General features: G+C 42.0%; 1 protein-coding gene across 4 annotated transcripts in view; it reads right to left on the bottom strand.

Moving 5' to 3' along the window:
* Positions 1 to 26,438, bottom strand: part of FBXW11 (F-box and WD repeat domain containing 11) — a 123,105-nt gene that overhangs the window by 69,380 nt on the left and 27,287 nt on the right. For 2 of the 4 annotated variants that reach the window (XM_056856412.1, XM_056856414.1), the window contains one exon: positions 13,477 to 13,578. The exons of the other annotated variants lie outside the window; for them this stretch is intronic. In XM_056856412.1, coding sequence (XP_056712390.1) covers positions 13,477 to 13,578 — 102 coding nt within the window. The remainder of the gene's footprint in view (positions 1 to 13,476; positions 13,579 to 26,438) is intronic. 4 annotated transcript variants of the gene reach the window in all.

The following is a 26,438-nucleotide window of genomic DNA, read 5'->3' on the forward strand; positions in this document are numbered from 1 at the left end:
TAACTGACCTTCATCAGGGCAGCATGCAGGACTTTCATTGCTTCTGGGGCCCTTTTGACCTGACTCTTCTCCTGTGGCTGACCCTTTCACTTCTCCCTCAAACCACTGTGGCACATATATCTACAGATTGGGTATCAAGTAGCTTACTGCCCTACCTTGCTGTAGGGGGAAAGAAAAGATGAGAAGAAACTGGGGCAGAAAATGCACCAAAGCCTCAGTGGAAAACTCTGAAAGTTTCAGCGAGAATTGAGCTCTCTCTCTAACCAGTAGCCTCAGAAGGAAGAAAGCATCTAGCTGGTACTATTTCGCTGAGCAGATATTATTATTGACCCTTTGTATGACCCCTATTTCTGACCAAATAATATATTTTATGTCATTAATACAAATCTGGTCTTTTCTGTTTAACTCCTATTTTTTTAACTTTACAGATACAAAAAGTTAAGATATATGGGCTAAGGTGCACCAGTTTGTGGTTTTCTCTTAAGTATCGGGTATATTTGCAATTCTGCTTATAGAAAACTAAGGCATTTATCACTTTTAAACTCCATAAACATGTCAACTATTGCAATTTTATATGCTAAGTTATGCATGATACATTTTATGTTGTTAAAGTAGTAAAATTAGTTTAGGTTTGATAGGACAGCAAGTATTGCATGCATTTCAAATCCCCCCCCCCCAAAAAGTCTCCCTCCCCCCAGTTTTTTCCGGTGGCGTCAACATTTTTGGAAATTTTACATCTCTAGCCTTGAGGTCACCATGGCATGGATCTAAGTGGCCAACAGCCACATCAAGGTCGACGTCTATCTTCTGGGCTAAATGAATATGGAAGGAAGCCTATTCTGCAGCTGTATTAACTTGCTTCTCCGGCAGTAATGCCTGGTGCAGTATAACCCATCTTCTGGGCATGGAGTAAGGGTCACTTGGGATTTAGGGGGGGAGGTAGTTTGGGATTTCCTGCATTGTGCAGGGGGTTGGACTAGATGACCCTGGTGGTTTCTTCTAACTCTATGATTCTATGATTCTATTCTATGAGCCTGCTAATCTCTTAACCAACTCCGTGAAGGGGCAGCAGAACCCAAGCAAATGAGGGAAGCACATTTCAAGACTTCAGCATTCCCAGCAAGCATTACATTCAAGTTGTCAGGGTTCAGTTTCAATTTGTTCACTCTTAGCCATTTAGACACATAAATCTGGCGAGGGCTCGGGCCCACAGGACAAATCTCACACCGACGGCATAAGCAACAGGTTTTTTGTCCCTCAACTAGATATTGGTGTAGCGAGTTTTCTATACATCGGTGTCAATGATTCTTCAAAGCCATTTTTAATCAGCAATAGTGTGCAGGATCCAAACCATATTGAGAGGCTTTCTGCTGATGGATCCTTCAAGCTTTCCTCTTCCAGGACTTTCATCCTCCTGTAACATTCATCACTACGCACACATACTAACTCAAACCTCCACAGCCCATACTTTCTCATTTTACAGTCATTTTAAAATTATATATAAACAGAAATGTGCCTAAACTCATAATGAAAGGAAATGTCACGTTAATTCAGATCCAAAATTCTTAAGGAAAAAGTGTCTCCACCAAATGAGGGGGGGGGGTCTACACATGGTAGAGCATCTGCTTGGCATGCAGGTCCCAGGTTCAACCCTCAACAACTCCAGTTAAAGGGACTAGGCAAGCAGGTGATGTGAAAGATCTTTGCCTGAGACCCTGGAGAGCCACTGCCGGTCTGAGCAGACAATACTGACTTTGATAGACCGAGGGCCTGATTCAGTATAAGGCAGCTTTATGTGTTCATGTGTGTTCAAAGATGGTATACAGCCCCCCCCCATCAGACTTACAGAGGAAGGAGACTGAAGAAGAACCCCCACACACTCACATCCTGCAAGGGAAAAAGGAAAAACGCTTCCTTCTGCCCTGTAGCAACATCCCCCATTCGCTCAAAAGAGCCTTCCCCTCACCCAGGCTGGTCCCTTTAACTGGAGATACCGGGGATTGAACCTGGGACCTCCATATTTATAACGTGAAATTTAAAAACAAGAGGTTCTTTGGCAAACCAGGGCTAGTTTCAAAAGGGCTTCTGTCATTTTGTTGCTAGTTATGTTGTAACATCTGAGTGCCCTGTTCCCAGGATCCCTTTTTATGGGGTTGCGTAAGTGTATACCCATGGGATCTTTAAAAAAAGAAGAAGCCTTTGACTGTGGTGTTCATGACCACCAGAAAATGCAGAGGAACGTCCTCTTTTTAATCTTTTGAGTTCTGCTCCTTGAAATTCTGTGAACTCTGACGGAAGAAGATTGGAAAAACCCTGCTGTGTCCAAGATGGAACAAACCACAATCAGGGTGCATGCTCATTTCTATTAAAATGCTGGAAAACTTCCCAAGATCAGAACAGATTTCCAAAAACATGAGAATAATTAGCTTTATTGCAATAGCTCCCACGCCAAGCCATTTTTGTATCCTGCGAACTTTAAGTCAATGGTATTAAATCCTCCTAGACCTGGGATCCACCCACATCAGCAGTATGGGACCTACTGAACTGCAAGGAGGTGACAGGAAGAGGAAGAGCTTGAATTATGGCATACCGGTAAGAAACTCCAAATTCACATGGTGCATTGGTGAACCAATGGGGTGGGAGCAGCTGGATCAGATTATGCTTGGTGGGAGAAGACGGGGGGGGGGGTCTCTCTGAGCCCACCTAGACTAAAGATGAACCCTCTCCAATCTGAGTGTTCTCGCCTCGTCATCCTGTGTATCACCATGCTAAGCAGCAGCAAAGGGAGGCAAAAGACACTTTGCTCTTTCTCTTTATGCATGAATGCTGACAGCAGACTGATCCAAAAAACAGGGGAGGAAAACTATTGGGTATTTGAGAGCTACAATTGTTGCTAAAGGATTTACACTTCAGTCTTGCAAATCAGTTACTTCATCTAGTATAGAAAAGTGTCTGGAGGATCTTTTGGGCCTTGCTGCAAAAGAAAAAGCAACATTTGCTCATCGATCAAGCCACGGAAGATGAGTATACGGTGGCCTTTCCTAGAACTTTAGGAATACATAAGCAGCAGAACGCTACTACCATTACTATTACTTCTACTACTTCTTCCTCTTCCTCCTCCCTCCCTCCCTCTCTCTCTCTCCCTGATAGGTTTTCTTAATCTAATGTTTGGGGTAAAAATCCTAAAACTTAATAAATAAAAGTCTTAATTTTTAAAAAAAAGCAGGAAAAAGGCAACTCCTTAGGAGTTTGCAACCCACGCCTGAGGGCTCCAACCCAGGAGTTTGACCACTGCTTTAAGTGGTTCTGGATATACTGACATTAAATCAGGAGTGGGAGAAGAACATGCCAATATTCACTTTCCTGGATTTCACAAGGCTGTTTTGCTTCAGTACTAAAAGCATTCATACAAATAATATCCATTTATGACACACCAGTGATACTGAAAAAGATGCTGCTGCCATAATTTAAGGAGTGTCAATTTGAAGAATGAAGGAGGGTGTCTTTTGAAGAAGAAAAAAACACAGTACCATACTATTCTTTAAATGTTTCCAATATGCAAGGTAGGATGTCACAGCCTTTTCAAATCCAACTTTCCTGCTGTTAAAGTGATGTAAGTGCTGAATAATGTTAATTACGGGCCTGCTATTATAAGGCTAAGAGTGATGTTAAAATACCTTACCTTGCAAGTTTCACACACAAACTGGAAATTCGCTACACACAGCAAAGCCCTTCCCGGCAGTCATGAGGAAAAGGTCTCCTGAGAGTTACGACTACAGCCTCATTAATGCAACAAAAAAAACTCCAAAAGCAGAAGTAACCATTTTAGCCATATGAGTTAAACACTTTTAGCTCAAAGCTCTAACAAATATGAATGTCTGAACCAGTCTCCAATGCACAGAAGAATGCAACAACTCCAGGCCTGCAGTGTTTACTGAGCACTATATTCTTACAGGAAAAAAGGGGGCTAATATATCAGGTTTCCAATCCAAGCTACCCTGGAGTTTAAGCTTTCTGTATGCCATACATTAAAAAAAAAAAAACTATCAGTAAAATGAGTCATTCCGGCACTATCCCTCTGTCTCAACCACAAAGGCCAAGATCCTCCTAAAATGCACAGCTACAAAGACTGAAAACTTCTTAAAAGGTTTAATAAACTATTTTCAACAAGGGGTTCAATATCCAATTTAAATCACTTGCACTGTATACCTTACTTCAAGGAGCTCAGAGAAGCCTGCCTGGGGCTCCTTTTATTTTGTCCTGAGGCTGAAAAGTAATCTCCACCCCAAAATTTCAGTCCACATTTCCCAGCCTACACCCAGTCAAGCACTGCACAAAGGCTCATTCTGGTACAAATGCAAGAAGAAAGCCAGCGTGGTGTGGTGTTCGACCTTTCTGGAAGACCCAGATTTGAATCCTTACTTTGCCGTGGAAGCTTGCTGGGTGACCTTGGGGAAGTCACTGGGTTGCTGTGAGGATATAGCAGAGAAGAAAGGTTGAAAACCCACTTTGGGTCCCCATTTGGTAGAAAAGAGGTATAAATGAAGTAAAGAAATAAATGCTGCAGCATAAAAACTCATCCTACTCCTAAATGCATTTGTTCAGATTTTCAACTCAGCAACTTTATGGTTAATTTTACCATTCTCACTTTGTACATGACTTGCTTCCTGGAAGAAGAGAGCCAAGGCAACACAAAAACCATTTTATACATAAAAGCATCCAGCTGTGGAAAGCCTCTCAGCTTTATCAACATCATCTTGCAAGTACAAATCACAGCGGGTCAGTTTTGCTTAGCATCAGAACCTTCCTTACCACTGTCTCCGCAGAACAGTTATCCTGACTGTCAGCCACTACATCTTCCCTATGATTTAAAGTTGGAGTTTTCCCCCACCCCTGCCAGAGAACAAAATGTGAGAGTAACCATTCAAAAAAAAAAAAAAAAAAAAAAAAAAAAAAAAAAAAAAAACGAGCCAACCTCTATTATTTTAATTTCTGCAGTGAAATAAAAGGCACGTCTCTGTGTTATGTTAAATCAGATTAAATGTCTTGCCTCAATATCTGTATAGAACACCAACACCTGATCAGCAAAGGAATGTCACGTTTCCCACCAGCAGGAACTGTATGGATTTAAATTTCTCCACATGCACAGTTAAAACACAAATGAAACTAAACTCTACCGTGGTTTACGCAACCCTGTCCTCTTTCATGCTATCGACCAAAATGAACAAAACGAAGTTAAGAACTGAAACAGAGGCTGGCCTAGTTTTGTCATGCAAATATAGGTCAGTGGAACACCAAACAACCTGATGTTCTACCGTATGGCTCACCACCACCTGTCACACATTCCGAAACCAAGGATAAGAGCAACTCCCTTCTCTGGATTAAGAGCTTTAACTTTCAAGGCAGAGCAGGTTGTTATTTACAAATTTACTGTTTAAGGCACGCATTTAGCACTAAGGTGTAAAATAACGTTGAACAAAAACATGTTGAACAAAAACACACAGAGAGACAAAATACCAGTATGATTCCTGTTTAGACGACCTACAATCTGAACTAGCAAGAGGGCAAAAGGGAGAACGGACACATGTTGATTAGAATAAGCAGGGGTTGTGGGCTAACTGGAAGAAAAGAAGAATGAAACTATGGTGATTTAAGAAAAGGCTTCATAGAAAGTGAAGGTTTCTAAGACTGAAAGCACATACACACTTCAAAATGCTTTACTTCTCTTCACATTTTTTTCACCACTTTTCTCCGAAAGTGGCTTACAGCAGTAAAAAATACACACCAAACACAACAGAAGTCATGCAATTTCTCTAAAACAAAACAAAAAGTGACCAACTGTATATTGAGACTTTGCTTTGTGAATGTGTATCACCATTATTCACAGGTTATGATTTTCCTACTTTTATACACCACCAACACCACCCCCAGCCAGTGTAGGGTAGAAGACGCTCCCAAATTGCCCAGCCCAAACTGCCATGTGACTGTACTCTGATGAAATCCCACAGGAATCCTTCAAACTGTGCCCCACCAACATTTCATTCACTGTCCTTGTTTCCGCTCTCGAGTGAAACCGACAAGGAGAGAGGACTAAATTGGTGTTGGTTTCTCTCCCAAATACTGAGTGCATCATTGCTGATGCACATACCTACCCCCCCAAAAAAGAAAAAGCTCTCCCCTCCTGGTATTAGCAGCAAGGGCCGGAAAGGAGGTGGATAGTGCAGTTCTCAGCATCACTGAAACTGACACAGCTTTCCTACGACCTTTATTGGTTTCCCTAGAGAAGGCTAAGGAAACTGACTCTGGCGAAACTGACAAAGCTTTCCAACTACACTAACCTAGAGTATGGTAGGATTAAGAATAAGAAAAGGCACTTGCAAACATGGACCCGTCTGTGGGGGGTGGTGGATGGAGGACTCAAGCTGGGCTGAAGGTTAAAATGCAACTGTAAATCCTTCTTCCTGAATTCCATCAATCAATTAAAAACCCTGACACAAGCACTATATAAACTGCATACATGCAGGCTGAAAAGCACTTTAAGCTAAGGAGAATTTAAAACAAGCAGGAATACTGGCTTAATGGAGAGAGGCTGAGGTTGAATACAAGCATCAAGGGCCAACAGCTAGTTCTGAGCAAAGTTGGCAATGTGAAAAATGGACTAAGATACTGGAGGTGAAAGAGTATATATAATCTACGGCAAAGAACTTAAAACATGGAAAATAGCTGCTTGCCAGCAATAGGTAGCATTCAAAAAGTATTACTCAAGCAATCCTGTGGTCCTAGCTCAGAAGACTGCCTACAGAATGACTGGTGACTGAACTGGGGACAAAACTACAGGAAGTTACGGGTCTCAGTTTAACCTCAGCTTAAGGGACACTGAACAAAAGTTTGGAACTTTTTTCTATACCAGAGCTACCAATGCCCAAGTAAATCTATAGTCCGGCTCATGCAATGTACTGCCTTCCTGCTGCAAACAGCAAACACTTCTGGGTTATGCAACAGAGCAGCAAACTGCCCCTCCTACAAGGCACTTGGAGGGAAGGCAGCATGGTACAGCATGGTACAATCTCGTCAGTTCTCGGAAGCTAAGCAAGGTTAGTATTTGGATGCAAGACCACCAAGGAATATCAGGGTTGCTATGCAGAGGAAGGCACTGGCAAACCACCCGTTAGTCGCTTGCCTTGAAAACTCCATAAGGGGTCATCATAAGTTGGCTGCGACTTGACGGCACTTTACGCACACATTAGCTACTTGAGGTTTGTCACCATGGAGCTATCCAACACATGGCCAGTCAAGATCACTGATCCCTCTAGCCCAGGACTGGAGATGGTTTTCCCCAAACTCAGGCAGAATTCTCAGTCTCACCTCTGCTACCTACATTCCTTACACTGAAGATACCAGGGATAAAACTAAGATCACCTTCTTGTTCCCAGCATGGGGAAATGTCCCAAAGGGCAAAAGCTTAGAAAAGTCCCAAAGGGCAAAAGCTTAGAAAACCAGGGTAACTAAATCACTGCACCAAAAATAGCTGTTCATTCTGAAGCCCATGTCAAGCCAGAACAGATTTTAGCGGTGCCCATAAGTGGCCACATGCAGCAATGGCCCAACATATCAATCTGGTTCACCCTCCGCCTTCCCCTATTAAACCCAGTTAGCAGCAAAGGCAGCACAATAGTAGCCATATTTATGTTGTACCACAGAGTACAATAATATAGCAATTGCCTGCCCTGGCTGGCTCAGTCTGCCAGAAGAAAATAACAACTCAATTTTCCAAGATATGGAACGCTTCCCCAGTCACCTTCTACAGTAGTTTTTAAATAAGAGGTTGAAAAAAGTTCTGTGGGGGAAAAAATCCTTCTTTGGTAAAAGAGAATCTGGCAACTTACAGCCAGTCTCAAGTCTCCTTTCTGTGGGCCCAGCAAATGGTGGTAGAGCAACTCTAGGTGTGCCTGAATGACGCTTCTTCCCTTTACTTTTTGTCTTTGTTCTGCCTCGTTACAGCTTTAACTACACTGGTGGATGATGTATGGCTTGACGTTAACAGGGGAAATCCATTTGTTTTCATTTATGTACGATTCGTTGGCCTCCTTTGATACAGTCATGCCAACATTCTGTTGAAGGGCCCAGAGCATACGGGACAAGCTCTGTTGGTTTCAGTCTTTTCTACTGAAAAAGATGGCTGAGAGTTTCCATTGGAAAGGGCAGCTCAGCACTGTGGAAACTGAAAAGGTCAACAGGGGAGAACACTTTCTTTGCCACTGTTTCCATCGTCTCACAGGCCTGCAAACTGGCCCTACGACACGTTCTGCACGACTTGGCTTGGGCCTGCCACCAAAGACACACCAGCTGTCTTTCAACCTGCTCCTATTTTATCTTAAGTTCGTTTAGGATGGCATGAACTTCTTTTGACGCCTAGTTTGAAAGACCCCTCTGTAGAGCATCAATTGTACATTGCTGCCTATTAGATTATTAATATGGAAGAAGGCTAATACAGTAGAGTATTTCACCACATGTTTAGGTAATAAGAGGGTCATTCCATCTGCAAATGACAACCAGATAAAACACCATCTTCACTCCCACATGACAAAAGCCGGTTAACAAAAGCGAATATGAGAAGGGAGGGAGTTCGGGGGTTGGTTTTCCTTTCTGCTGTGTCTTTGTGGTTGAAGAACTGAAGGGAAGGAATGAAGTGAACTAGAACAAAGTGCATATTGCAACAGTGAAACAGTAAAAAAGAATGAGTGGAAATAAATTACGTTTGATTTGCCCTCCTTTGTTTTTTCAAGCCAACCAAACCTAATACTCAGACCCACCAGCCCCTTGAAAACAGAAACGCATACTGATAAAATGGCCAACTGCCCCTTGACGCAGGTTCTGAAAAATTATTATATCCTGGAAATACATACGCATATAAAAATACAGAGTTTTTAGATTACCAATGTTATTTTCTTGAATTGACCTCTATATAATTGTTCTAGGTTACCAAAATGTTTGCATGAGTATTAGCTCTCAGAAACAATAGTTAACTTAAAGGGTCCAGAAACTGTGGCTAGGCTTGGTAACCACTGTTTTCTATTAATCACAGGTTGAAGAAGAAGAGTTGGTTTTTATACCCTGTTTTCCTCTACCATAAGGAGTCTCAAAGAGGCTTACAATTCACAATCCCTTCCTCTCCCCACAACACGCACCTTGTGAGGTAGGTGGGGCTGAGAGAGTTCTGAGAGAACTGTGACTGGCCCAAGGTCACCCAGCAGGCTTCATGTGGACGAGTGGGGAATCAAACCCAGTTCTCCAGATTAGAGTCTGCTGCTCTTAACCACTACACCACGCTGGGGTGAACAAACGGAAAATGAAAACAGCCAAGCGGTTCTAAATCACGTTTTTTATGTCTGAAGGCTCAACTATGGGGCTTCTACATTACAGTAATAATCCACAGTTTGGTTGGTATAATGTCTGAAATGAGTCACTACTTTTACAAAAATTTTTTTGAAAAACTTCCATCTAGAGATAAAAAACATTTCTAAAATCTGGGACCAAGAAGTCTGAATCAGAGGGTAGGACCAAATATATATATAAAGCAAATCTGCTCATGGGTAGCATAATTTTTAAAAAACTGTATTTCAAATCAGATGGAATCAAGTTTGGGGGAATCTTGTCTAAAAACAACTCCATGCCATTAAAAGATCTACATTCAAAGTTCTGTTAAAAATAAAATTCAGAAATGGTTTTTCTTTGTCAAAGGCACTTAACAGAAGTCTGCTATACTTCAAACATTTTATCAGTTTATTTCTTAAGTTAGACAGCACATGACTAATTTGAAAGTGCTGAAAAAATGTCTAATACCATTGATTTTCTGAACTGGATATCATATTCCATGTGATCTGGTGATTACTCTCTTGCATATTCTGAAAGCCACTATTGAAAATATGATCTGGAATTTGTGTAGCTCCTAGGTGGAGCATTGCAGCTTAATAGAAATTTTAAAAACCCCTATTCCATCTATTTTAGATTTTTATTGATATCTTGAAAATAACTGGTCTGAAGGGCCCTCACATTTCTAGGTATATAACTTAGATAAATATTATTTGAGGATTTTAGGAGTCTCCCTGATAAATCTGTAGAAAAGTTATTTTTTCATCCTTTACGGAATGATAAATATTGTGATGGAATTCAATGCCTTTTTTAACTATATTGTACTTTTGTACAACTCTACTTTTCTAATATTCTATGGGATGGATCCAGACTAGATGTTTCTGTAGGCACACGGGTATCTGTTCACAGAGAGTGATCTCCCCGCACCATGGCAGTCTGAATTGTCCCCTGAAGTGTGGACTTCCTGGGTATTGCAAGGGATTGGAGGAGTGGGAGAGGAGGGGAAATCATGCTCTGTAAGCAGGAAGTCCCTGTGCCCATGGAAATGGTAATCTGGATCCAGCCCTTAGTTTGCGAAAATGAAAAAAACCCACACCCTTCCATCTACAGATGTTTAACACAGGTGAAAGGATTCACATCAAGAATACAATACAAATTTCTGATTCTTAAGTTGCTGTGATACACACTTCCTCTAACACATTCTTTTCAGCACAGCAATAAATTGTTAGCATGGGGAATTATTTTTTCCGCTTGAAAAACCTAGAGTACTGATATGTATAAAATATGTAACACATACAGCAAAAGTTTGACAAAAAGCCCAAGCTGAAATTCTGGCAGTTCTTCACAGAAAGGCAGTTTCAGAGCTGAGGAGCAGCCAGCAAGAAACACCAACATGGGGCAGAGGAGGTAGTGACGTTTGCAAAACACTCGCTCTTACTATATACCGGTAACATATAAATTAAATGCTGGCGCCGAATCAAAATTATTACAAAAATATTTACCTCGCATTCTTTGATACTATAGCATGATTTTCTAAATAAAAGATGGACGTTTCTGTAACAGTTACAATATGATCATGCACTGTTTACGCTGAGCCCTTATTTTGTAATACCACACTAAAAGAGTGTAACAAATAACAAGGAGTACTACAGCAATATCATTTTATTACAGCCATGACTGTTTGCATTAAAACTGCCTTAAAGCTTATTTTCAGAAGAGTAAGCTGAACATGAAGCAGAAACTCCATGAAAAGGAAATATATTGTATTGTTAAAGGACACTCAAATAATCAGAATAATTGCCAAATTACTAGTGTCAAATGACATCTTTTTAGAAGTTTTCTTTCTGCCAACATACAGGTAGATTATGTAACAGGCTCTCTTTCAGGCCCCAACACATCGGTGCCAAGTTAGATTATGCAAGAGTGGGGGGTGCCTATTATGTCACAGGGGAGGAAATATGCATTTGTTCCCATTTTGTTTTGTTTTTTAAAAAGAAGTCAGTCCAAACCGTATGTCAGCACCCTGGGGAGTAAAATAAACTACAGAGCCAGAAGAAACATTGCCATAATTAACTCCTCACTTTGTTGCACTTTATGTTGGCAACTGACCTCTTCCTATTGTGTAACAAAGGTAAAGAATAAGGTGCTGAATGACCCACATCTTTATTTCTAAGAAAGCCTTTTCTCTATATTATGAATGCTTAAGACTTTGCCGATGAGCAGTAAAGATTAATCTCTAAGAAAGCCTGCCCTTACCAAATCTAGCATGTCCCACAATTGTTGCGACAAACAGGGGTCATTTATGCAGGGGAAATTTGTGTTTGGTTTGCTGCACAGTTTTCTGTTCTGAATTCTCAAACATCATATACATGAGGGATTCCCCCCCCCCAATTCCAGGAGTACCTTGTGATTAACTAGGCATCCCCAGTGAATCACGGACCTTCTGAGTCCCTCCCCCTGAAAACGCAGCCTTGCTGCACTTTACTTGGAGGGGGTGGGTTTTAAAGGGACTGCGTGTGTTTTTGCTGGTTATTCCTCCCCACCTTTCTTCAACAGCTCCCTTCTGGGAGCTGCCTTCCAACCTTTGCAGTCTCTCTTTGGTGTCTTCCTGCACATTTCATGATGGTTTAACTCCCTCTTTTGGGCTTTGCTTCGAGGGAAGGGGTTGGATGGGAGGGACAGAAACGTGGGAGAAGCCAAAATGGGCGTGGCACAGGATCCCAGAGGCACATCTGAAGGTCGGTAAAATCATGAATAATGCAAAGGAAGCCTCGAATACCCCTGCATAAATGGCCAGAGAATTACAGCTTTATATTATGGGGCCCATTCTACAATTCTCTACAAATGCTGATGGTTTAGGTTTTAGGGGACTGGTAGAAGCAGTCAGTGATGGGATTTAGAGGGCAACGAAGCCTTCGAAGGCCTACTCCTTTGCAGGAGGGGGAAGTGCGACCGTAAGCCCCGAAGCAGAGAGAAACTTCGCCCATGGTTCTTTGGCCAAAGCCCCACAGGTTGAGCCAGCAGTGATCACAAGCAGTTCCTCAATAGACAGCACAGGGAGAAATTTACACACTACATAACATGCAGTCTAAGTAATTTTGCTAGCTGTACTGCTTCCACACACTATGGCTAGATCCATTAATTGCATACTGTGGTGTCTCTAAAAGTGAACAGAATTAAACAGAAGTAATGGAAATATACTTGGCCTGGCCCCTGCAGGCATTCTCAAATGGCCCCATGCCCTAAAGAAGTTAACAACCACTGAGCACAGCTATTCAGAACTGTCCTTGGTTCCATTTATCACATTAATTATATATTTGTACGTTTATGCATAAGAACCCAGGGCTGCACAAATTAACATTGTTACAGTGTTCACACAGGGATTTGCAGGGAGCACTCTAGAATACGGAGAAAGAATAATGTCAGTCTGTAGTTCTTTACCAAGCAACAGAGCAGATTCTAAAGCCTTCGTACCGAGAATACAGAGCTCACCATGTTTAGTTCTGCTATTATGTCAAATCTGCCCCCCCAGAAGTTAAGAAAATAGTTGCCACCACACACTGCCTACACAAAGCTTAATTTCCAATTGTCAGAGGACTCAAGAGCTCATAATCTTGTTATTTACACCATGTTGTCACCGTTTTCAATTAAAGTTATCTCACGTTAAAAGAAATTCAAGTCAGTAGGGTTCTACGCTACCTCACTGTAATAATTTAACACTGGCAAGAGCAGCTTTCCTTTCCCCTCTAAATATTACATGCTTGGGCCCATGGGGAGAGAAGCTGAGAATTCACATTGTAAAAAAAAAACACTGAAAAGAAAAAATAAAGTGATTTAGAAATCTATCAAAATGAAAACAGGCAACATGCAACCATTACGTGCGCTAAAACAGCTTCAGAAAACAGGGAAAGCAGAATGCTTACCACCTCCCAAAAGAATGTGTCATCTAAAGCCCTCTTAAGGAGGACTCCGACAGAAACTAGAGAGGGTCAAGTACAGAAAACATTCAGGAGACTTTACAGTTTCAATTGAACCCAGAGAGATTTTAAACAATGACCACAGAATACGTATAAACACATTTACAACAAGAAAGAAGAAAGGCACCTGGAGACATCTGACACTGGGCATGCTCTGCAGGCATCTCAGTGCGCACATGCTCTCTACCAGGTTGGAGCAGCCTAGCCACAAAGACCTTGGCACAGAACACTGCAGGATGACAAAAAGGAAGGAAGAGAAGAAGCAGTTAGAGGCCACAAAGTTACTGAACGCAGGTAACTTATTAGTATGTTAAAAGTGGATATGTACTTAGCAACCAGTGGAAAAGCAACCAACAGTATCTAACCCCATTCTTGACTGCTTAGCAAGATCATCAATCAAGGGCCCAATCCTTCAAGTGCTGCTACTGTGTACATTTTAAACCCCATACTGGGGTTCCCTTTAAAAAAAAAAGCCATGGAAATGATTATGCAGTAGCAGTTCTTGGTGGATTGCTCTCCAGCTTACCTAATCACTTTTGTTGGCCTAACCATCTAGGTATTTATGAGCTCAGCAAGGGAAAGTAGCCCTTGAAACTGCAGCCCATAATGAAGGCTAATTGGCCTGATGTGTAAAAAAAAATGGCTCCTCCGCCACCACCGTGCCCCACAAAAGTGACGTCTGGTTTCAGTATGGAAGTTGTGGAGTCGAACCTTGCATTTCTTAACTGCCATTGTAAAATTACACATAATACAACAGCAAATTATTTTTATGGCAGCTCAGCATAAAACCAATTAGTTTCTCTGCGGCTGATTCTAATGGTGCATTCCAAGTTTCATATGCTCCCCCAGAAATGAAACCAGGCTCAATATTGCAAGTATTTATGAACAGCCTGTTGCATAAGGCTTCCGCTGTTATGGGCAAAAAAGGACACCCTTTATGCAACTCTGCTAGGAGTCAGACACAGGCTTAATTATGAGGAAATACTGTTAATAGGGTTAGTCGACAACAGGCAGTGAGGACTGAGAAACCCAGAGGAGTTAAATTTGTAAAGCAAACTGTAAACTGGAAAACAGTTTAATGAAAGCAAGAGGATATATTGACTGGCTTAAAAACTTTATCAGGTCGCATCCCTGTTATTGGTACCTACATGTAACACAAAGAATTTGGTAAGTCCTGTACCATCCTTCACTGTGCTAAAACGAGTTCAGGATCTAGTAATATCAGAATCAGGCACTAAAGCTTCAAAATGGATCACTGGCTTACAAATTCATTCGATCAGCTCAGAAGCTCATCTCAAAGCTTATTCAACAATTTGCCCACAAGCAGCGGGTAAACATCAACTGCAGTTTTACCCAAACCTCCCCTCTAAGTGTTGCCAACTTTCACTCAAAGTACACTTTAACTGTTCTGCTGAAACTGAAACATACATAAAAGTTAAAAGGGCCACACAATTCAGAGAGTTACTTGAAGTGTACCCCTAAACAACTGCACATGTGCCGTGGGACTCCCAATCCCTCCCCCCCCCCCCGCCGGCAAATGCCTCTCTGTCTGAGAAGCTGCTTTTGGAACTCCCCCAAGTTTCAAAAGCAGTTTGCTGTGCTGGACGGGCAGGAGGGGAGTGGAAGAGGTTACCATGACAAACACGAGCCTCAGTTCTCTGCAGCCAAAGAGAGCTCAGCTGCAGTCCATGGTTCCCACATGTCAGATGTGGAAAACTCTTCCTGACAGTTTCCTTTTCAGAGACACTCCCCCCTACCCCCCGGGATTGCTATACCAAATTTTAGAACATTCCAAGCTTAATAGGCAGGGTGAAGATGCAACAAGGTGCTACTGAGGGACGATTTAAAGGGCGGTTGGGCGTCAGGGCTGCTACTTCTGTACTAAAGCAAAAGTGAAGATCTGGCGCAGGTGGTGAACTCAAGTCTCTGTCACTTCTTTTGAAGTTTCCAGGATAATGCTCAAGAGACAAAAAGACAGCTAATCATGTTACGCAGATTGCATGCATGCGCGCATATGTGCACAGAGTTGGAAGATTCTCGGTTGTTTGAATATGTGGGGCTTCTAAAACGTTGACTCCTAGGAATAATTTTCCAGGCGCATTTATCAAGCTCACTGAAATGCTTGAATTTGTTTTAAAAATTCATTTCAACAGCTTGTTGCCCAGTGGGTTGAGCACCTGCTTGGCTTTGCAGAAGGTCCCTGGTTCAATCCCTGGCATTTCTAATTAAAAGATCTGAGCCAGTAGGTAACAAAAGGAGGCGTGTGCCTGGCACTGTGAAGAGCCACCACCTGCCAGCATAGACCACACTGGGCTAAAGAGACCAGGAGTCTGAACCACTATGAGCCAGAGTGGTGCAGAGCCCTGGACTAGCTTCTGGGAGACCCAGGTATGAGTCCACACTAAGCCATGGGAAGCTTGCTGAGTGACCTTGGGCCAGCGACACACTCTCAACCTTAACATATATCACAGGGCTGCTGTGAGGATAAAAATGTAGGCAAAGAGAATGATCTAAGCCACTTTGGATCCCCATAAATGATGCTACGTACATATTTATAATTCTACTTTCCATAAAAGCTTCCAAAATGTCTGTAGCATTTTCATACTTAAGATACACCTCTGCAAAGTACCATTTTCTCCACTACTGAATGTACATTATATTCAACCATATGTGTGTGTGTGCGCACGCACCGTCAAGTCACAGCTGACTTATGGTGACCCTGTAGAGTGTTCAAGGCAAGAGAAACAACACATAGTTAAGTTGTGGAACCTTCTGCCCCAGTATGGGGTGCCAGGCTTTAAGAGGGGAGTGGACATGTTCATGGAGGAGAGAGCTATTCATGGCTACTAGTAAAAATGGCTACTAGTCATGATGCATACCTAATCTCTCCAGAATCAGAGGAGCATGCCTATTATATTAGGTGCTGTGGAACACAAGCAGGATAATGCTGCTGCGGTCATCTTGTTTGTGGGCTTCCTAGAGGCACCTGGTTGGCCATTGTGTGAACAGACTGCAGGACTTGATGGGCCTTGGTCTGATACACCAGGGCTTTCCTTATGTTCTTATAAAGTTGGGAGGTGGTTTGCTATTGCATGCTTCCGCGTCATGACCCTGATAGTACTTGGAGATCTCCCATCCAAATTCTAACCAGGGCTGACCCTGCTTAGCTTCTGAGATCTGACAGATCAGGCTAGCCTGGGGCTATCCAGGTCAGGGCAAACAATTCAAATCATTTTGCAGGACAATGATTCAGCTCAAACCCCTTTCTGACTATATATTACTCTTCCTACACACTTGACACTGAGAGACACTGTCCTTCAGTGTTACTCCTCTGAAGATGCCTGCCACAGTTGCTGGCGAAACGTCAGGAAAGAAAATACCAAGACCACGGTTACACAGCCTGGATAACCTACAAGAACCAATGAACTCTGACTGTGAAAGCCTTCGACAATATTTCAAATTAACACTACAATAATAAGCCATGTTGTCTTAAGTTGATCTTCAATAGCTGCCATTTATCAGGAGATCTAAGCAGGACAAGAGAGACCCAAGCAGGACAAGAGAGAAGTCACTTCGGGATCAAAGCCCAGCTTGGAGTTTGCTCTCAAAAAACAAAAAAGAAAAAGATAAATTCCTAAGAAACATCATAGTCCATTCCATTCCATAAACCTTTAATGGCATTGAAACATCATAGTCTAAAGATGTTACTTCTAGAAGAGCTCTACCTTAGCGTTCTTTATTTGCTTATCAGAACTGATTTTTAAAGAGTTCTAAAGGTTATCTAGATAAAAGGGGGAATAAGGACCATTTTGTTAACCAGAGTCTACACCACACACCATTAATCCAGTTTACAGTGAGCCACAAAAATGGTGAATGCACAATGTTTTGAGGCAATAATAGCCACTGGAAAGGAAAGAAACACACACACATCCTGTGTCAGTGGTCATCTGACCTGGGAGAAAATTCTTTCTCCAACCGATATGCCAGCTAGTTAGTCCCTGGGTATAAACAAACTGCTCCCACTCATTCCCTGGCAAGCAAATATTTATTTATTCAAGCTGGAACACAATTCACTATATTGTGCACTGTGTGGTGCTTCACAGCGTCGTCGTAAACATTTTCAAAGACCTTCATTATAATGGCTTCATTCCTTTCGATAAGGAAAAATAGACCAGACCACCATTTGGTGAAATCCGAGGTGAAGAGCATGAATCAGAATACTAAAGGAGACTAGCCCAAATCAATAGTAACAGAAACAAGCTGAGCTCTGAAACATGAAATATGATTTAACCACAAGACTTTAAAAAAACTTGCAAACTTTCTGAACAGCAACATAAAAGGTCTGGTAATATCTCAAGGAATTCACAATGCAATTCTATGATAAGTCACTCCAGTCTAAATCCATTGCTTTCAATGGGTTTAAACTGAAGTAACTCTGCCTAGAGCTTCACTGTAACTAGCTGTTGTGGCCAAATCAACTGATGAGCTTAAATTTTCCAACACATTAAATTAACGTTAAATGTTGTGCCACCCAGTACTTTTAATTAGAGGCTGTTCCCTAAATAAGCTCAATTCCCTATTCCCTTCTGGGTCTTTTTAGATAGCAAGTCTTCCCATATAAAGACTTGGTTTTGTTTTGGGTAATTTGCCAGTACAGGCAGGCAACCATACAAAACAATCTCAGATCAAGCTTTACATAAAATTTTAATATTTAGACTTGGCATGCTCTATAAGTGGCTAAACTGCCATATGAAGCTGCCATAAAACAAGTCCAGCCATTAGTCCATCTAATCGAGGAGCATCTTACTCCGACTGGCAAGGGCTCTTCAAGGTCACAAAGGGGTTCTTTCCGGGCTCTGCTACAAGAAACTCTCCGGGACTGAACACCGGTAACCTTCCACAAGAACACCTGCTGTACCACGGACCTGGGGAGACCAAGACGTTCCAAAGCCTGTAAATCATATTGCCTCCTGATACTACTAATGAACCATTTGTAGTCTCTTTCAAAAGAGGTATGTTCATGCTCAAGTTGTGCTCATAATGTAAAATGCAAGATAGAAACTAAGTCAGCCTTTTAAAACGAATACCCTGCTTGGGTATTCTCTCTTACATGTTCTGGTTAAGAGAGAGGGCCACTTTCAAATGACAGATCTCCCGGCCCTGTCATTTACTTTATCCTGAAATGAGAAGAGCGGGGAACAGAACGGATGGGCCCAGGGACCACCCAGTTCCCCACAGGAGAAAAATCAGAGAGGGAATGATCATGTGTGAACATGACCTTAGACATGACTTTCATGGATTTCTGTTGCTTGATTTTATTTACAATATTTATAAGCCACTTTAATGAAATTTTTTCCAAGGCATGTAACAATTAAGGGGGGGGGACATCAGAGGGTGAGCTTTGAAAGGCATTTCTGAGAAAAGAATGGTACTTCTGCATTAGCTAAAAGCACTACCCTTGCTCCTCCTTGCTATTCCCCCCCTTTTACTGCAGATCTCCCATAAGAGTTCCACAGCCCCTAGGACCAGCACTTGCTCATTTTTCATTGCCAAGAGTTCCACAGCCCCTAGGACCAGAACTCCAAGGATGATACAGGGCTGTAGCAGAAAGGAGGAGGACAGGAAAAACCTGCTCCACAAGCAGAGCTCCACTCACAGTCCTTTGGATCCAACCCAATGTCTTACTTGAAGGTGTGAAGGGATAAATTTCACTGAACCCTTACAAGAACGAGTCTCTCAAATAATGGATGACATTTTAAAGGTTGATGAAACACACAGATGGCAGTTAAATTTATACCTTTGGCACAGGTCACGTTAAAAATATATTGTGAATTGTGATTCACAGCACCATCATTTACATAGCACCAGTGAATATGGTGCTTTACAAAGCAACATAAGTAAACAGTCACAGTTCTATGCCGAGAGTAAATTACAATCTACATTTTGATGCTGAGAAGGAGAGAGGTCTATGAGCAATCATTAACGTCCACGCAGTTTCTGTGGGTGGGTAAAGACTAAGCCAAAGAATTGGGAGGAGGGGAATATAGTGGCACCACCAAGGAGTTCTGCAAGGAAGGGTCCAGCCAAGTGTGTGGGGACAAAGCAATGGAGAATGAGCAAGCTAACAAATAGGAAAACTTGACAACTTTGTGTGAAACTGCATCATGCATATACTAATCGAGTGAGAGTGTGAAAGTCTCTCTAGAATACTTATCAGGATCCCAGTCAAATGATATTTTGAGTAGTAATGGAAAGTCTACCACCCACCCAGGCCTCAAGCAGTCCCTAAGGGAAAAAATCACCTTGAGCACAGGACCCCCCCCTCCAAAAAAGGTGGATGGATTGCTATCTGCATCTTGGACAAGGGCTGAATTCCCACCATTACAGCCATTTTAATGTGTTCTATTAGTGCAGAAAGGAAAATGGCTTCCCTTAGAACATTTTGGATTTAGCAGTTTGCACAGTAATGTAACGAAGGTATTTTCTAGGTATGTTTGTCAAGGTACTTTAGATAAATGTTAACTCTCACAGTCGGAAAATGGTTTCTGAAGCTATAAACTTCAGAAAGTGCTTGAAGGTTATGTCCTGTCCTTAACATTTTTTATCCTGCAGGCACCTTTGGAATTCTGACACAGAGTAGGGAATGCTGTATATTGCTGTAATTCTATGTTTTAGCTAATTGTATGTATATACTACTACTTGCTGTTATTACTATGTTTTAGCTATTTGGGACTGCTAACAGCCATATACAATAAATTTTCTGGTTCTAGAGTAGGGAATGGAACTACAAAATGCCACAAGAGGCGGAGCCAACCACAGAATGTCAGAAAGAGAGGTCATGCATAATTTCAACAGTAACTCTTCCAACATTTTCAGCAGAAGTTCTATTAAGAGAATGCTTTTCAAATAAACACTGTTTTCTCGCATACACACAGCTTACCTTCACACAGTGAAGACCCTTGAGCTGTGGTGGGAGCTGCTGAAGCAACGTTAAAAAAATCTACACAGCCAATCAGATTTTCAGCGAGCAATAAGAAGCCCTGCTAGGGAAAGGTCCCAACTAGCCCCACAACTTTCTGAAAACACTCAGTAGGTGCCAAGAAAGGTGACAGCAGGCACCATAGCATCTATTGGTGCCATGTTGGGGATCCCTGTGCCAGAGTATAACCGACTGCATTATAAAGTCCTGCCATCTTAAAATAACACCAACAATGACTTATTTAGACAACACTAAGGCATGGTACTAATTTTAAAGATTGAGAATAGATTTAAACAATATCCAAGTACCCATCTATTTGAACAGCTGCACAAGGGGACTCAATCATGGGCACAGTTTGGCCAATCCATCAGCAGCAACCACAATGACATTTTCCCTGAGATGAACCCATGAAGGGAGCAGGAACATCGGTCAGGGCCCACTTCATATCATAAAATTTATTGCGATCTTTGACCAGTATAACAAAAGTTAAACATTTAAGATCACACAAAGGGCTTGTGCTAATCCAGCAAAACTTTTGGTCTCTACCCACCATTTGTACAATTTGACTCCTCCCCCATGCCATCATCACACAGTGCTTTTGAACCCGACCATTACCCCCACTTCAGTTTCAAGACAGTTTGCCATGCAGAATCATGGACTGCTGGCGGAGAAAAAGGCTGGAATTCTATGTCGGATCCTTTCCACTTATGATCTTCTGCTGTGCAAAATAAGAAGGGCACATCAGCAACGGATGAGAAGTGCAAGTAGAAAGAAGGCACCACTCCCCTGGAAATGTGGAAGTGGCTTTACGGGTCTTTGGACTGCAGGCAGTTTCTCCTGCAGAGCTTCTCAGTCATAGGAAAGCCCTAAACTCCCCAGCTAGCGTGGCTACAGCTAAGAGGAAGCCGGAGAAATGCATCTGCAGGCATATAGCTCCAGCAAACATGTTGCCCTTTTAGCATGCTGCTGCTCTTAAGTGCCACTCTTTTACTTTTCAAAGCAGTAGACATTTGAGTGCAGCACTATACCTGAGTGCAGGTGCTTCACAACTGTAAAGCCCTTATTACTGAATGATGCCTGCTGTATTGTGGAGACAGATCAAATAAAAAGGAGGTTATTTCTCTCCTGCACCAAGGCTTTTATGAACATTTTTTTTTAAACAAAACCGTTTAAAATCCTCCGTTAAAAAAGTGTCGCAATTTGTAAACAGAACATTTAACACCACAAATGCTTTATTTTATGCGGCTACACACATTTCTGGATCAAAGATAACCTAAGAATACAGAGGAATTGCTCTGGTCTAGAGGCTAGCGAGAAACAATGCGCTGGGAGCCAAGCATTGCCAGCAGCACTAAAACAGCTGGTTATATACGATAAGCATATTCCTCTTTTGTGCAAAGCAGCAGAGGGACCATTTTTTTGTTACATTTTCATCTACTGAAATGTCACAGGAGATCCAAAGGCTGTTATGGCACTTGGGCACACTGTTTTCCAACCATGAAGGATAGTTTTGTTCTTCAAAGCAAGGCTGGCGTTTTATGAACGAGAACATTTAGCATTCAAGTAGAGGGAAGGCTGCAGTGAATGAAAGCACAGAACAATCTTAGTTTCTCTCATTTGTCTCTAGCCCATTCTGTGCCCAGTGCACATAGTAGGGCAGCCTTCCCTTCTAGGATATTTTACTATTTAATTTCTAGTCATTTTAAATGTTAAGACTCTACAAAGTTGGACCCCATCAGCTTTCCACCAAAAGAAGATCGACTGCCTTCCTCTTCCCCCAGCAGCACCTCAAGACTTCTGAAAACTTAATGTTGGGATTGCAGAACTCTCAAATAAAGACATGGGACATTGGGGTGGGGGAATGCAATAAAGAGGGAAATTGTTCATATTCACCCCTCTCTTCTCTCTCAGCAGAATGTCAGCTGGGCACATCCCAGAGTATATATTTCTTAGTCTTCTCTTGTACCTATGAATTCACTGATCTGCTCGTAGTAAGAAAAACAACCACATATTTTTCATCTTATTTACTTGAGTTCCAGGCCTTTGTATGGACAAAAAGCAAATTATATTCGATTGCAGTTTTGTGCAATCTGACTGATTTACCATTTGGGCTAGAGTTTACTATCAAAGATAAGCCTCTCAAAGCAAAACAGAATATCCCCCATTCTCAAGTAGAAGGAACCAGTATTCCATTCTAAGCTGTGAAGAATCTTGTTTTGTATTGTGACCTAATTTGGAACTCTGGGAGACTGAGATATGTATGCTTTGTGTTTCATGTCTGCGATTTGCCATTTTTAAATGTGCTGTTCAGTTTTTTTGCCCCATCCTACAATCTTGCTAGGAATATTTGCTGTTAGATTAAACTGTTAGAGCCTTTCTCTACTTTAATCTGGTCGACTGAAAAATTTATCATATTTATAATCTACCTTTAGCCCCAGTGAGAAAAGCACACTATAAATGAAAATGATATCATAATCATCCTTGGAGACAGAAAATAGGTTGCTTTTCCCATCTCTGATGGGGGCACCCCTCCAGTTGGAAGACGTCTGTAGTTGTCCGATGACCTTGCAACATGTACCAACAGAACAAGCTGGCTCCATAAGCAACAACAGCAAAGACTTTAGGAACAAAGAACTTTGTTCTTTGGATGTCCTCCTCATCCTCAAAAGGAAGGAATGTTTATGGTAAATCCAATGTTTCATCACTACTTGAGACAAGGCCATCCTGCTTCAATTGGGATGTTACCACACTATGTGTTTAATCACAGAGGGGATGCCAGCTGCCAACCATCTGGGAAAATCTAAACTGTAGGGCCTCCACCCTAATGCTGCATCAGCTATGGTAACAGAGTCCATTTTTAATGACTGATAAATGTGGATACTGAGGCCCAGGGCAATGCCTGACAAATGTCTTCCACTGATGGACTGGTGCTAAAAGCCACTGTGGAAGTGGTACTTTTAATTGAATTAGCAGCGATCCTTACAGGGGCTTCAGACCTTGAAAAACACATACCAGAGAAATATACTCTTTGCCTCACTTTCTGAGAATTGCTTTGGGAACTTTCTTTGCCCTTAACCACTTGATTTCAGGCTATAAAGAGAGCGTCCAATTGTATGCACTTAGTCCCCACCCCCCTGTAGAGATCTAGGGAATGCCAATACCTTTATATGTGAAATATGGAGTTTACCAATGCCCTTATGAAAAAATACATAACTCTTGTCCAATGGATAGACTGCTCACTTAGACACTCTTCTAGCAGAGACATCAACCACCAAGAGAAGAAATTTGAGACACACATCCCACAAAAGTTCAAAAAGGAGGCTCAGACAATGCCTGCAGAATGCATAATTCCCAATGGGGACCTGTGAACCACTGGGGATGGATGGGTGTGAACAAACAGTGGCTCCATTCAGGAAGTGCATCCTACCTAAAAACAGAAACATCTGATACAAAATAAAATGGATGCCAATGCTGCTACTTCTCTATATAGTGTATTTGGTTTCAAACCTTGAGAGAAGCCATACTAAAGGTAAAGGAGTATTTCAGCAAGAGAGAGCATCAGAGTGAAGATGCTTTCTTCTGCACGGTTTTTTATATGAGTTCTAGGTACAGTCATAAAACCTGGGTGTTGAAGACATGAAAGCCAGCAGCATGTTCACAGAAACCTTCCATTACTAGCCCTTGCCGCTCAATCTCCATGCAGTTAGGGTCCAGATGAGATATTACGCAGTGAATTCGCTTGCTGTGGACTGGAGGAAGCTCCCATGGAGACTGAATCAACAGCACCAGTAGGCTACAACAGGGCTTCTTAAACTTTTTCCACTTGCAACCCCTTTTCGCCTGAGAAATTCTGACGTGACTCCGGGTATATAGATATATAAAATAGGTATACAAATCAAACATTTACTGATAATAAATCATAAATTTATTTTAAAACAATTCTTTAGTATACATATAATTTTACCATTTACTGTTGCCACATTTTTTGCGACCCCCACATTCAGTTATGCGACCCCATATGGGATCGCGATCCACAGTTTAAGAAGCTTTGGGCTAGAAAACCATGGCCCCCTGGGCCATCGTTGGACAGTGTATATTAATTCAACCTTCTTCTGCTTGAGCTTTTCAATTTTTTGGGTAAAAGTAGAATTGGAGGGAAGGCATAAAGAAGTCCAGTCAGCCACCAGTGCACATAAGCCTTCTGCTTGATGGCAGAGAGAATAAGATTTGCTATCTTGGCTTGCTCTTGAGATACAAAGAAGTCTACCTAATGCTGGCCAAAATATCTTAAGTCCAGTCCAGTACGCCGAGTGACAAAATTCATGTAGTTCCTGCTGCACTAGTCTACTTGAATGTTCAAAGAATCATTGATATGTTCCACCCTCAGATAGGATATTTCTCTGCCCAACTCATAAGAATTGCTGCTTCCTTCTGCAGTCTCTTGGACCTGGTGCTGCCCACCCCCAGTTTCACAAGACTTTTTGCTGATTGACGTTCAGATGAGTCCAGGTTCCCTGGACATGGCCTGACGGGCTACCAATCTGGAGAGACTGGCATCTGTTGTGATCTGCAGATGGGTCATCACCTGCACAGGTTTAACTTTGAACAGGTGATACTTGACAGTTCACCATCTGACATCCCATTGCAGGTGATAATCTATCTTCACTCATATCTTAAGCAAAGTAAGTTTCTGATCAGTGATGTGGGAGAGAAAAATTTTCTGTCGCTGTATCTGTGGAATATTTTTGTCTCATAATGGTAAATGTAGTCTCTGTCTATAGCTGTCAGGGCTGTTGTACTACAAATCATGTTAGATGGGCTAAATATGGAATATGAAGCACGGACAAAAACTCCAGTGCTTGCAGATGATCCTTGCTTGCACAGGGTTATTTGTTGTCTTCTGCTAACATTATTTAAATTTGAATTGGCAAGAAACACACCAGCTGTCCTAGATGAACAGGTGAGTTTCACTGCTTCAATTAGTTTCTGTGCTTTGTTCAGAGAAGAAAAGCTTGCTTCGGATAGAATCTGTGATGGGTCCCAGATGGTGAACAACCTGAGATGCAACAAGCTCTTTGTATAGTTTATGAGAAAGTCATGCTTAGAGAAGCACTGTATTATGCCTTCCAAATCCTTGAGGGCCTTGTGCTTGTTGGAAGTCCTGATTCAGAAGTCATCAAGAGGGCAGATGGCTGCCATCACTCCTTAGGCTTGACATTATAGAGGCTATCAGCTTGGTAAAGGCATGTGGCTTGTTTTGATCAGAATACAATCAAAGGTATTCTCACATAGCTTGCTTCTAAGGAATGGCCAGGACACTGCACTGGATTTAGATAGCTCTTTAGCCACAGGTCTCTGCAGATCACCACAGTTGAGGCCACAGCAGATAACTTCATGGAATACAGGCAGGCATCTGATGTGAAAGCTGTAACTCTTCCTAATCTCTGAAGGTAGTCTGCCAAGCTCTTGCTCAGGTTGGGATAATCCTCCAAATGTTTCCCAAGCCATGTAAGAAGTCCTGCATCTATCAGGAAAGTGACAGCAGAGGCTTTCACTGAATCACAGCTTCATGAGATTTTCAGAGGACTGCATCAATAGCATCTTCACTTTCCTTGGGAGAGCCATTCCAGGCTCCCAACCAGGATACCAACCAATGGAACTGTATGGAAATTATAAACTGGTGGAGGAAGAATATAACTGTTTAGCATATCCCTGATGAAAGCACAGTGAGGTAGGAGCCACCCATACTTCCTTTATTTCAGTTGGGAAAAGAAACACAGAACCCAATTCCTTATTCCCGGAAACAACTTCAGGCGCTTCTTCTTCATTCTCTTGGGACTCCTGTGGATGATTCTCCTTCAGGGGCAGAAATCTGCAGAATTTATGAAGTTCTGCGTAGCAAAGGGGGAGCTCCTCCTGCAGAAATAGGGGCCTCATCTGTTGGCCCTGCTGAGAGAGAGAGACCATCCTCCTGAAATCTTTTCTTTCTATCACACTCAGTCTTGGAAGCGTATGATGGGAATCCCTCCCACTCCCCCAATTGATATATTGGAGACATTCAGCACCTCTTTGGAAGGATTAAAGAGCCTTTACAGGAAGTTGTGATAGGC

The sequence above is a fragment of the Euleptes europaea genome, chromosome 10 (assembly GCF_029931775.1).
Source record: "Euleptes europaea isolate rEulEur1 chromosome 10, rEulEur1.hap1, whole genome shotgun sequence".
Lineage (NCBI taxonomy): Eukaryota > Metazoa > Chordata > Lepidosauria > Squamata > Sphaerodactylidae > Euleptes > Euleptes europaea.